The sequence below is a fragment of the Etheostoma spectabile genome, chromosome 2 (genome assembly GCF_008692095.1).
Source record: "Etheostoma spectabile isolate EspeVRDwgs_2016 chromosome 2, UIUC_Espe_1.0, whole genome shotgun sequence".
Lineage (NCBI taxonomy): Eukaryota > Metazoa > Chordata > Actinopteri > Perciformes > Percidae > Etheostoma > Etheostoma spectabile.
In genome coordinates this window covers 20,445,509-20,457,698 of record NC_045734.1, presented here as the reverse complement: position 1 = coordinate 20,457,698, position 12,190 = coordinate 20,445,509, and the positions used below count along the sequence as shown (strand labels likewise).

General features: G+C 39.2%; 1 protein-coding gene across 4 annotated transcripts; it reads right to left on the bottom strand.

Annotated features, from left to right (window-relative positions):
- Positions 1-439: 439 nt before the first annotated feature.
- caly (calcyon neuron-specific vesicular protein) lies at positions 440-10,754 on the bottom strand. Of its 4 annotated transcripts, none has more exons than XM_032530607.1 (5): positions 10,487-10,754; positions 7,687-7,850; positions 6,913-7,032; positions 5,442-5,555; positions 440-2,999 (listed from the first exon to the last, which is right to left on the bottom strand). In XM_032530607.1, the coding sequence occupies exons 2-5, from the start codon at positions 7,813-7,815 to the stop codon at positions 2,757-2,759; spliced, it is 606 nt and encodes a 201-aa protein (XP_032386498.1). In that variant the 5' UTR covers positions 7,816-7,850; positions 10,487-10,754; the 3' UTR covers positions 440-2,756. The 4 variants fall into 4 exon arrangements, with proteins under 4 accessions (XP_032386498.1, XP_032386471.1, XP_032386480.1 ...); XM_032530580.1 differs by having other exon boundaries at positions 440-3,002; positions 10,487-10,751; XM_032530589.1 differs by having other exon boundaries at positions 440-3,002; positions 7,687-7,946; positions 10,487-10,727.
- Positions 10,755-12,190: the final 1,436 nt, after the last annotated feature.

Genomic DNA, 12,190 nt, shown 5'->3' with positions numbered 1-12,190 from the left:
CTCAGCAGCTGATTTGGAGTTGATGAGGAGAAAGTTTTAGTAACTCACAAACCCAGTTCACAAATACCTCACCATTACATTATTTTTCACCAAGGTAGTATCTCGTGGTCTGTTTTTATGTTACATAGGTTATAATTATCAACTGTATAGAGACTGTATATTTTTTAACACAGCATTGTATCTCTGAAAAGTTATTAGTTAGGCTACTTTATATATTATGATTTCCCATTAAAAAAAAAACATTGGATTGGCTTACAGTGTGTATTTAGCAACCTTTATGGTGCCCTAAATACAAAGCTCAGTTAGTTCCTGTAGGCTAAAAAACACCTAATGAATGCTTTCTGTTAAATAAAACCATTCAGTCTCGACAAATCATTAATTCAGGGTATTATATGCAATGAGTCTAAATCCACAGGGCCACTTGTCAATGAGACAACGCCACACTTGAGTCATTTATTTCTGTTCAGACAGTGACATCAGAGCAGATGGGTCTGATGTAAATGTTTGGCACCCTAAAAGGACAAGCTGGGCCGTGATCTCACATTCGTCCTACTTGCATGAAGAGTTTTGTTTCAAAATAAGATATGCACCATTTAAAAAAGTGACAAAGACAAGTTGTAGGTCAAATAAGTGATAGCAAGCAATTAGGACCAATTTCAGGATTTGTCAAAGAATTTGGATCTATTTCTGATGATGATTGAAGAAAAACAATATTTTTTTTCACATAGTTTTTCCCTTTAAAATGGATGAACACTGGATTGTGAAAGAGCTCTTAAAGCAAGATTTTCAAATGCAACTTCACCGTGGAAAAGACACCAAAACAACATACAAGTAAATTGTCTGTTAATAAAATAAATAGAAACATGTGTAGGCAATAGAAACTTTTAGGTAGTACATTATAAGCACTAATTACTAATGTACTGCGTGATTAGAGCACCTACTTCATACATTCATATAAGGATCATGATGAGTCAACCCTGTGGTTATACTGTACATGTTCATTTACAGAGGCATTACAGAATACTTACAGCAATATTAATCAAAAACAAAACTGAGTAACAAAACTAATACATTGTTAGTTTAAGATCATCTTACATACATGAACATACAGCATTATTAAAATTTAGATTGTTTTTAAGTAATACATTCAAAGCTCTCAAGTTTTTTTTATAATTACTGCAAGTAACTCACATAATTATGTAACATAATAAGAGTCTTCAAATGAAGAGTGGCTTCAGAAAGATTCAAGGCCCATTTACTGATTGCAAGTCCTCATATTATGCTCATTTTCAGGTTGTACCAGAATAGGTTTACATGGTTTAATTTTCAAAAAACATCACATTTTGTTGTCCTGCACATTGCTGCAGCTCCTCTTTTCACTCTGTGTGTTGAGCTCTCTGTTTTAGCTACCGAGTGAGGCATCCCACTTTGATTCCATCTTTGTTGGGAGTTGCACGTGCACAGTAGCTAGGTAAGGACTACTAGCCAGTCAGAATCAGAGTATGAGGGCATGCCACACTAGCAGATAGGCGAGTATTATAATAACGTGATGCACCTTTGTCATAGAAGTAAAGGCTGGACTATTTTGGAGCAGTTTGTGAACAGTGTTTTCTGTTGGAGTTGGTATGTGCCTTTGGGGGGGACTTTGGGCTTTTTCACTTTGTAAACCTATAATGTGCACAAAAAAGATATATAACACAATAGAGGAAAGGGAAAAAGCCAAAAAGCACAATATGAGCAATTTAAAGATTTAATTTAAAACAGACTAAATTGACTTTTTGGCAATGAATTCTACACACAATTATCCATAAGAACAAAGAGGTTGTAGCTTTAGATTTTTAATAGTTTGATACTTTCCAAAGCCACTGTGTGAGCCTCTTTAAACACACTTTCCTCTGATTCTAACTGTAGACGCACACAGAACTGCAACTAACAGTCTCCAGATAATACGATGAGGAAATGACAAAAAATATAAATGGCGAATTATAGTTCCTTGTCTTAATGTTTAAAGAGTGAGCACATTCACTGATGATTTTGTACATTCCACCTCTGAAACTAAATGAATAGACAGGGCGATAACAAGACGGAGTGATGAGGAGAAACTCACAGTAGTCTCATTAAAAACTTGTTATCTTCACTTCTCACTCTGAGCTCTCTCACCTCGCTTCTCTCACCTCCAACTTTCTCAGACAAGTATGCAGATCATATAGTGTATGCATACACACACACACACACACACACACACACACACACACAAAAACGCAGATATGCATACATATGCGTTCAAATGTAGGCCTATGTGAGCACCCACAGTGTACAGTATTTACACACACACTAAATGCAGATGGCGGAGATTACTCCTGCCTCAGCAACACTGTAAAAGTCAGACACATTCTCCAAGACTTTAATAACATTCCTGCCTCTAACCACAACAACTCTCTCTCTCTCTCTCCCTCTCTCTCTCTCTCACACACCACACACACACACACACACACACACACACACACACACACAAATACACACACAGTTAAGTATTAGCTTCTTAAATATTAATAGAATATTACTGGTTTTAAAGTTGAATAAAAGTGTGGTTTACATAGCTGATTTAAATGTTCAGTAGTTACACCTTTAAGGATTTGGAGCACCAGTATAAACAAGTGATTCGATGGACTGTACGAGGGGAGAAAGACACAAAAATCTATGCTGCCTCCCCATCATCATTTCCACCTTTAACACCTACGTTTCTGTCAGCCCCTTCACTCCTCTCCCTCCAGTCCTCCTGGCAGAGGCTCGTTGCCTTGTTTGGCCACCTCTGCCTCCTTCAGAGCACTGATGACTGGTAACCATGGCGATGGCAGCTCCGACCCAGTCCTCTTGACATGGTTAAGGTGGCTGAGGGCGGCGTACAGCCCGGTGTTGGCACCGTCGTGGATGCCCGGAACCCCCTGCTGCTGCTGCTCAGTGTAGTACATCTCCAGAGCTGCCGGGGTGCAGTGCTTCTGCTGTTAAAACAGAAAGACAAACATATCAGAATCAGAATCACATTCTTTGGCCAAGTATACTTACATACACAAAAATTTGACTTTGGTAGGTTACTGTAACTTTCGTAGAATAGAGACACTAATATATATATAGGCACATATCAACGTAATATACAAAACACAAATAAACATAATATCAGTTAAGTGAGAGTTTGTTGCAATCTAGGTGACATTCATAACACAAGTCCCTCCCAGCAGGTCAACATAGACTGTGTACTTGTTCCTGAAATTCGTTTACTGTATGATTATTTGTATTAATAATGATTAACAAACTCATCCAGGACATCCTTTATAAGTACATATACATATCTATATCGATATGTAAATAATGCACATGAATATGTTTTGGGGATTTGTTCATTCATCAAGGTCTATGTCCATAGTCAAAACTTTACATAATTGTTGTGGTAGAAACAAAAAGCCAAAGTAAATTATAGAAATGATCCTATAATACAATAACATGTAGGTTCTGTTGTCTTGTTGCACTCAGGGGAGAAGTTCCTGAAACTACTTTTGAGCTGGAGAAGCATTTCAGAGGTGACACTAAAGTACTTTCAGATTCTGCTAACAGGGTTGACCATTGGGGTTGGTCAAGTAGATGTGTCATTACATCAAAACAAAGACTTAGTACAACAAGTACAACAAGCACATTACAATATCTACCATGTACTGTCACATCGCAAAGACACTTACTAAACAGACACAATGATGACATCCAAGCCCCAGTAAAAATGAAAAGATTAGATAAATTAATCTTCACTCAATGTCCACCCTTTAACCTTTTTCTGGGGTTGCCAACAATACCTCAGCCGATGAGATTAGCTCATTGTGGACCTTGAGTTAAGATTGTTCTGTCTTTTTAATAATACCAAGAATAAGCTTTCAAACTCAGAATAAATCAGAACATAATGCAGGGTTTGGGAAGCTTAAGGAGGCATTACAAGGAAACATTCAGAAAACCTTTATCAGTAAAAGAAAAATGTTGTAAAACATTTAACCAGAAACTGTTGATTAAAAAGTGTATTAAAACAAGTGACAACTAATGTTAGCATCACAGCAGTTTTTAAGTTTTTCTTCACTAGTACGCACTGCAAATGTTTCTACAAATCAGACCAGGGGAGTTTAAATACCTCCTGTAAAAGTGTTTCTTCTTTCTCCCAATGCACAGACGTTAAATATTTACAGTAGTAATACACCAGGGTTGCAAATTCCATTTAGAAAAAGTGTTAACTTAAGAAAAAAGCATCCTGTGCAACATCTTTAAACTCCCATTTGCTTGTTTTTGAGAAGGGCGAGTGTGTACAAGACAATGTGGGCAAATGAAATCAAATGAAAGCATCCATCCTGGTACTGTTATGTTTTGGAAAGAGCCCACTGAGTTGTGTTGACCTCAGGAGTGTTTCCCTTCTGAGGATCCACTACCTGACCTTCCCTCACAGTGAAGGGTTTGAACCTCTCAAAAGCACAGCAGTGACTACGCCTCCCTCAATCCTCACTTCTCTTTTTATGTCTCCAACAACGCATTGGCAGGAAAAAATGCTGAAAGCAACTGTAACCAGCATAAACTTCAAAAGCCTTGCCGGAAGGTCCACCCCCCCTCCCCCTTGCTTTCCCCCTCACTGTTAAGCCTTTAATCACAGTTTAGTCACGCTCAGCCCTAATTAAAGACCCCTCTGATTCACAAGCGGCGTCCCAATCGCTGCCTGAGCAGAAAGCGGGGTCTGTAGCTCCCTCTCCCTCCTTCTCCCTCTGTCGCTCCCACTCTCTCATTTTCTTCTGCGAGACTCTTTAACTAACATGCGTGGCAGCACAGCCTCACTACACAATACTTTCAAGGTGTCATTGGGAGATAATGAGTTTGAGTTTCCAGCTCCAGTTTTCAGAGAATTCTCCCCAAGTGACTGATGTGAGGGTGTGTCGAGAAACAAAGCACCAGCTGCATCGTAGATGCTGTGTAAGCACCCTTTGATTGGGTGTCGCACAGACTACTTTGGCCAGGATAATGAAATGAGAAGGTTAAGGTTGCGTCTATTACATGAGCTGATTCTGCTGGTCTCTGCTTTATTGCAGGAAGATGATAACAATTTAGATTTCTTTCCCTCCCTAAATCATGTAGATTAACGGTGTGTGGTATGTGTGTGTGTGTGTGTGTGTGTGTGTGTGTGTGTGTGTGTGTGTGTGTGTGTGTGTGTGTGTGTGTGTGTGTGTGTGTGTGTGTGTGTGTGCAGACACAAATGCACTGCATGTGTGTTTATGCACATTCATTTCCTGCAAGGATAATAAACATGAAATCAAAAAATGACATTTGCTTAGCTGTGTTTTAATGGCTTGGACTGTGTATGTGAGCTCATCTATGTGTGTGTGTAGGTTTGTGTGTATGTGTGTGATTATGCTGCATACCTTAAGGATAAAACCCTCTGGGCAGGTAAGTTGGTCATACCACATGGCTTTGTACATCAACAGGAGGAGCAGACTGGTCAGGAAGGCCAATGTAATGAGGATCAGACCTGTGATCTGAGCAACAACACACACACACACACACACACACATACACCACTTCAGCAACAAGTGTCATCAATACTGAAAGAGTAAAGCTGGTATTATATTTTTGTTCTGGCTTCCCAACCCTTTCTGTGGCATTCAGCCCCAATCCCACTGGTTTCTACTGAAGACAGGTAAACTACAGTTACAGCTAACTTAAAAATGTCACTTTAAAAAAGGCAAAATATTTTCATACACATACAATACAAATTTGGTGCTGTAGGATTATTCATGGCAGTGGGACAGTGCATGTAGGATTGACTCCAGTGTTTGTGGTAATACGGAACACATCAGTCAGTGCAATTGTTTGGCTCATTGCTGTGTTTTTAAGTCCAACTGAAATTAAATTGCATGTATTTGTCTGCTACAGCATATTGATATCAGCTCTATAAATTACTTCATCTGTGTTCTCCTTTGGGGAAAAAAAATTAAAATTACGGGATGTGTCTAGATGGAAACCTTATTTCCATACTGCAAATTAAATTTTGCACAAAGCAGTAACGTCAACGTTGTATCATAGACAGGGCAGATGGTCACACTGAGCCACAGAGTCTTAACAACAACCCACGTTGCTTGTTGAACAAGCCACCAAACAAACATTCACTGGTGACAGTGCACTGCTAACGTCAGTTTGCAGGTTAGATAGTTAATCAGCTGCAGCACATTAAACGGCCTGTAAACATTCCTGCAAATGTCACTTCAGTCAAGTCCGATGCTGGTGTGTTTCTTACTCTTCAGTATTACTAACAACACACTGTCTGACCATGACATGTACGCTATGGTTTTACATTGTGTACTTTTCCTCCCGGCATTCTGCCAGCCTGACAGGCAGCTGTTGTCAATCTAATACAGACACGCCCTTCCTGCTAGCTGGGATGAAAAAAAAAATGTCTGATATTTCACCAAATACCTTTTGTCTTTCTTTTATCAATACAAAACGAATTGATGAAATGAATTATATCAGGCTTTGGATACACAGTTAATACTTAAGTGTGATCCATCTATTGTAGCCGGGTTATCTCAGTTGTAGAACAAGCGCACTTATATATAGAGGTTTATTCCTCAACACAGGGGCTGAGGGTTCGACTCCGACCTGAGGCCCTTTGCTGCATGTCATTCCCCCTCTCTCTCCCCTTCCGTTTCTTCATCTGTCCAGTGATAATAAAGGCCTAAAAATGCCCAGAAAAATAATCTTTAAAAAAGTGTGATCCATCTATTGGAGATTTTGGTCTTTTCATGAGATTTGTTGACAATGAGAAAAACATAAAATATCGCCAGACTTATAGTTTAATCAGAACATAATTCCCCAGACACAGGGTGGTTGCAGTACCTTAGCTTTCTCTGAAACATCACTGTAGAAGTTGATATTCAGCTTCTTGATGTTGGGCACATACAGCTTGTTCTTCTTCTTCTGCGGCAGCTGATATTGTGTTAATGTCTTTACAATGACCTGCAGCCAAAACAATGCACTTGTGACGTTATTGTGACGTTTGTGGATACAAACTACTAATTAGCTGTTATTTGTTTTACAATATGGTGGATGGAAGATGATGTGCCCAGTGTTCATTACAGGTTCAGTGATCCTGTGTCCACTGAAAATTATTTTTTTGCATTTCTAAAAATACAGGAGCATCATTTGCAAAAACAGCCAGATCTCATTGCTGCCTTAAAAACACTTTAGGGAGCTACAAAGTGTTTTTCATGTTAATGTTTCAGCAACATCTAATTAGCCTGTGGAACATCCTGTGCTGCTGAATGCATCACCCAACAAAATTTGAGTGTGAGGGCTTTCATCTTCCATTATGCATTCAAAGAGGTGCTTGCATTGCGTGGGGTAATGCGAAGATTTTAACCTGGGACAGTAGGTAACAGAAGGTAAATACAGCAGTCTCAGAGTTGGGGCTTATGCTTGGAAGATGAATTTTAATAGTGTTTGTCCAGATGTGACTAATCTGTTGGCTATTTCTGTTATGCTGTAATGCTGGTTTGTTGTGTCCGCTGTGCAACTTAGCATAACTTAACATAGTATTTTAGAGGAAAACAAGTATAAGTAGGCAGGCACATAAACAGACTTACAAACACTGACCTAATAGGCTGCACTTACCTTGTCTGCAAACGGCTGCTGGAGCTGGTTGACCTCCAGGGGTGTGATGAGGGGAATGTTATCAAAGCCGTCATCCGCAGACGGCTGCTTTTCCAGCTTATCAGACAGATTGCTGCCTAGCTTCACCATAGCTGCTCTGTTGTCGAAAAAAAGCTTGGCTAGATCTGGAGAGCAGGGACAGACAGCTTAGGTCAGACTGACTCAAACTGTGTTCTTTTAACCAAATGTGACAGCGCTGCTTGTGGCTCAAATCCTGAATACTGCCAGGACACAAAAAAAATTGGATAAGATGACAGCGTGATTAGGAAAAACAGGATGGTAACAAGAGTAATGCAGACCACAAAAAAGGATAATAGTATAAAAAGGTATTTCTGATAATGCAAAAAAAGTAGTAGGGACAATGTCAGCTTGTTGGTCCACTACTTTGGTCCAGACTGAAATATCTCACTAACTATAGGATGGATCGCTATGAAATCTAGTACAGAGATGCATGACTCCCTTTGGATGAGATGCATTGACTCTGGTGGTCATCAGGTCAAAATTTGAATTTTTCCAACATTTTTTTTTAAGTGGACTACTTGCAGAACTCAAGGTGTTCTCATCAGCCAAAGTTGTACGTAGTGTTAATTAGAAACTATTAGCATACTATCACACTATACTAACAGGGTGAACATTGTCCTTGTGAGTATGTTAGCATGCCTATGGTAGCGTTTACCACCGTCAAACCACAACATGGGATTTTTACACTTCAATTATTTGTATTAGAGTTGCTGGTAGGTAGATTTTGTTACATTTGGACAGAGCTAGGCTAACTGTTTCCCCCTGTTTCTAGTCTTTATGCTAAGTTAAACCAAATGGCTGCTTGGAGTAGTTTCATCCATTATAGCTACCTATAGATATGATCATGATTTTAAATCTTCTCATCTAACTCTCAGCAACAAAGCAAATACACATATTTCCCCAAAATATCAGAGTATTCCTTTAATAATTGAATAAGTCTGAGAGGTAAGTGGAATTATAATTATGTGGCTTGAAGTGGGGGCGCCATCTTAAATGTCTTCAGACTTCTATGTTTGCAAACATCCTAATACAGTAGGAATACTTGCCCCCTGGTTATCCAATCCAGTAAACATAGTTTCACAAGCCTAAGTGTGAGATGATATATATATATATATATATATATATATATGAGATGAGTCATCATACACTCAGATCTAACGTGCCACCAACACAGCGCTCAACGCCATTCTGCTCTGATTCTATTTTCTCTCCTCGATCAAATGATCATCTGAATGTGGAGGGAAGAGGTGAGGATCTACTTATCTCGTTCACACAGTGCAACACAACACCTTCCCTCAGCCAAGGACCCCACAGGCCTTACTGACGCCACAGACTCACAATGATTATACACTCACCAGGAGGCTAAGTTCTTTTATGATGCAGGAGACAACCCTTATGCACACAAAATGTGTTTTTAATTTTTTTTTAACCATACAGGATCATTAACTAAGGCTGCCGACACATCTGCTGTGAATTAATGCTAAAGAAGGAATGTCTCTTTTTTTTATTTATATTAAGTGGAAACCTTAAACCAAATTTAATTGTTGACTTAGAATACAGCAGACCAGGTCCACAGAGAATAATGGTGCAAAGTGATCACCTCTAAATTGTGTAAAAGATGAAGACGTATCTCGTGATGCCAAATCTGTTCATGATTTTTTTTTCAGGCAGTTAAATATCAGCTTTTGTCAAGTGAGAAAAAAGTAAGGAGCTTAAGTAAATATATTATTCAAGAAATACAGTACAGTGTGAGTGGGTGGCTAAAGTAGTCATGCTGACCACCGTTTTTCCTCCCCGCTGTTGGAGGGAAATGTGAGTACTTGATGAATCATTCTGAATCTGTGATTAAATGAGCCGGGTGTTACTGTCAAACACTCAGTGTTCCCATACCGACAGAAAACGAGAGCTGCACATGACACATTTTAAATGCACAATAGTTAATTACGCACTGTGCACATTATTAGCAGAATGATGGCATGAATATGCAGTTTAATCCGTCACCATAATCTGACATATATCAATTGACAGCACAGGGAAGACGCAGCTTTCTGAAGGTGAAGACGTGCTGTGTTATAGGAATAGGTGAGAGTGGGTTCTTTACGCCTGTGCCTCTCAAGTTCTTCAGGGTTCACTGGTCATGCATATCTCAACTTGCTGCATTGAAGACTGCTGCGAGAAGATATATAAAGGATGTGTAACAAGTAATCAGAATGCAGAGATGTAACGCAGCACAAGAAATAGATAGAAGGCTGGAACAAACATTTTCTATCTTAAAAAAGGGATCTGAATTAAATAGCATTTATTATTCCAGCCGAGAAAGCCTGTTTTTGCATCTTAAATGTCACAATGTAAATTTTTCTACATGACAACGCTTGTGTTTAACGAGTTGGGTAATTAGCCTGTAGCCTAAAGCCAAAAGGACGATCATTAGATGCGTAGTTAATTGTAGCCGTGGAGGTAGCATAGCGCAAATTACAACGCAATTCAACCTGCCAGAGAGACATACAGCCTCATATAACACCCGAATAAAGATGTAGTGCTTCCAGTCATTCACTAAAGCAGATGAAAAACCATGAATCACCTGCGGTTAAATCACTAAATCACGTCATGTGAAGAAAGGTCTCTCCTGTACCGCAGCGGCAGGCTGCAGGCTCTTTACCCGCAACACACGTGTGTGAAATACACAAATAAATGGCATGCGCACTCAAAAACACGACTGTAGAAAAGGGGATAAACTTACTGTGGTGTTCTGTGCTCTGTCGTCTGTTGATGGGATCGGACCCCACTGATGCTGACGGGGACTCTGTGTGAACGCCGGTTGCCGTGGTGATGTGTGATTCACGGCAGAACTGCGCATGTAATTCAACCGTGGAGCTGCTCGTCCTCCGGAGGAAACTGGCAGCTCAGTGTGAATGCGCATCTGAACGCGACTCACGGGGATTGTGGTTGATCAGGAAATTGAGTTTTGGCTGTGGGAAATAATCACATCTCGGTTTATCCGAGTGTTTGTCATCAATGCGGTAAGACAGGCCCTCAAGGTCTAGTTTGTCTCTGAGTGGAAACACAAAGAGTGTGAATAAAACTATGCACGTAGTAATCTGACTGCGGCTCGCGCAATATTGTGTATATAGTTCGACGTGTTCACATGGAAACAGTGCATATGATCAATAAAGTGCGAGCCAATTATACGCAATTATAAAGTAAAAGTAAACAAAACCACATACACGAGTATCCTATAACCTATAGCCTAAGTTACCTAAGCTTATTATCTAAATGTAATGTTGGTCTGTGGTCAACCCAAACTTATAGGGACAACTTATTCTGTAGGCCTATTTAGAATTACTTTGGGATATTTGGTAGCCTATAATTATGTTTTGTAATTTCAAACTTAATTTAAATTTGTCTTTAAATATAACATGTACCCACCTTAAAGGCAGCGTTATGGGTTTCTTCTCTGCTCACCTCAGTCAGGTCCCTGGGATCAAAGTAAGTTAAGTTGCCAACGTTTGGTCAAGTGCTTGACTTGAGGTATTTCTATTTTATTTCACAGCATTTCCATTTACTCTTTATTCATACTACATTTCAGATGGGAATTGTGTGCTTTTGCCACAGCCTATTCGACAGCTTTAAAAAACGCTTTAAGTCCCCTGTTTAGCATTTATAGTTAGTAGGCTATGTGTAAAAGACTATAATGTAGTTGTAGGCAGATCTAATATTTTATCTGTTTATTAGTTTTGTCAATAATTCCAACTTCTCTTATAACCTCATATGTATAATAAAAAATATTATTACAAGTGTTTTAAATTTTTCATTATATTCATTTAAACAACAACCTTAAACATGTAGGACTACATCTTCTATAACTACATCTATAACTGCACATTGTTTACTATAAGCTACAGTGTAAATAAAGACTAGTTTAAATCAACATTACATTTTTTACCATTTTATACACACTAACTCAGCTTTCCCTATTTATTAGTTTCATTAAAGTTTGGGTACTTTACTACAATTTAAAATAAAGCTCTCCAGCTGCAAAACATGAGTTTGCAATGATGGACAGAAGGCCAAAGGCCAGCAGACCTGGTGCTCGGTTGCCTTTGACCTACTAACTGATATCCTGTGACCCGGATGACCTGAGGAATTTTCAAAGACATATTCAAGCATTTTGTGTATTTTTGGATTATTGACTCTTGAATGAAAGGGGTCTTGCTGTGAGGAAGAGTTAGGTGGAGCAGCTTACTGAGGAGTTTTTGTTCCATGGTGATGCGGTTCACCTCTCTCAGTGAAGGAGAGGAGGAGGTGATGCATCTATGCAGAGGTATGTGTCAAAGAGAAGTAAAAGATATATTTTGAGCATTTATTCATACAAGTGTGTATGTGAGTGTGAGACAAGCCTAGAGAGAGAGAGAGCGAGAGAGAGTGGGGGAAGAGAAGAGAAGAG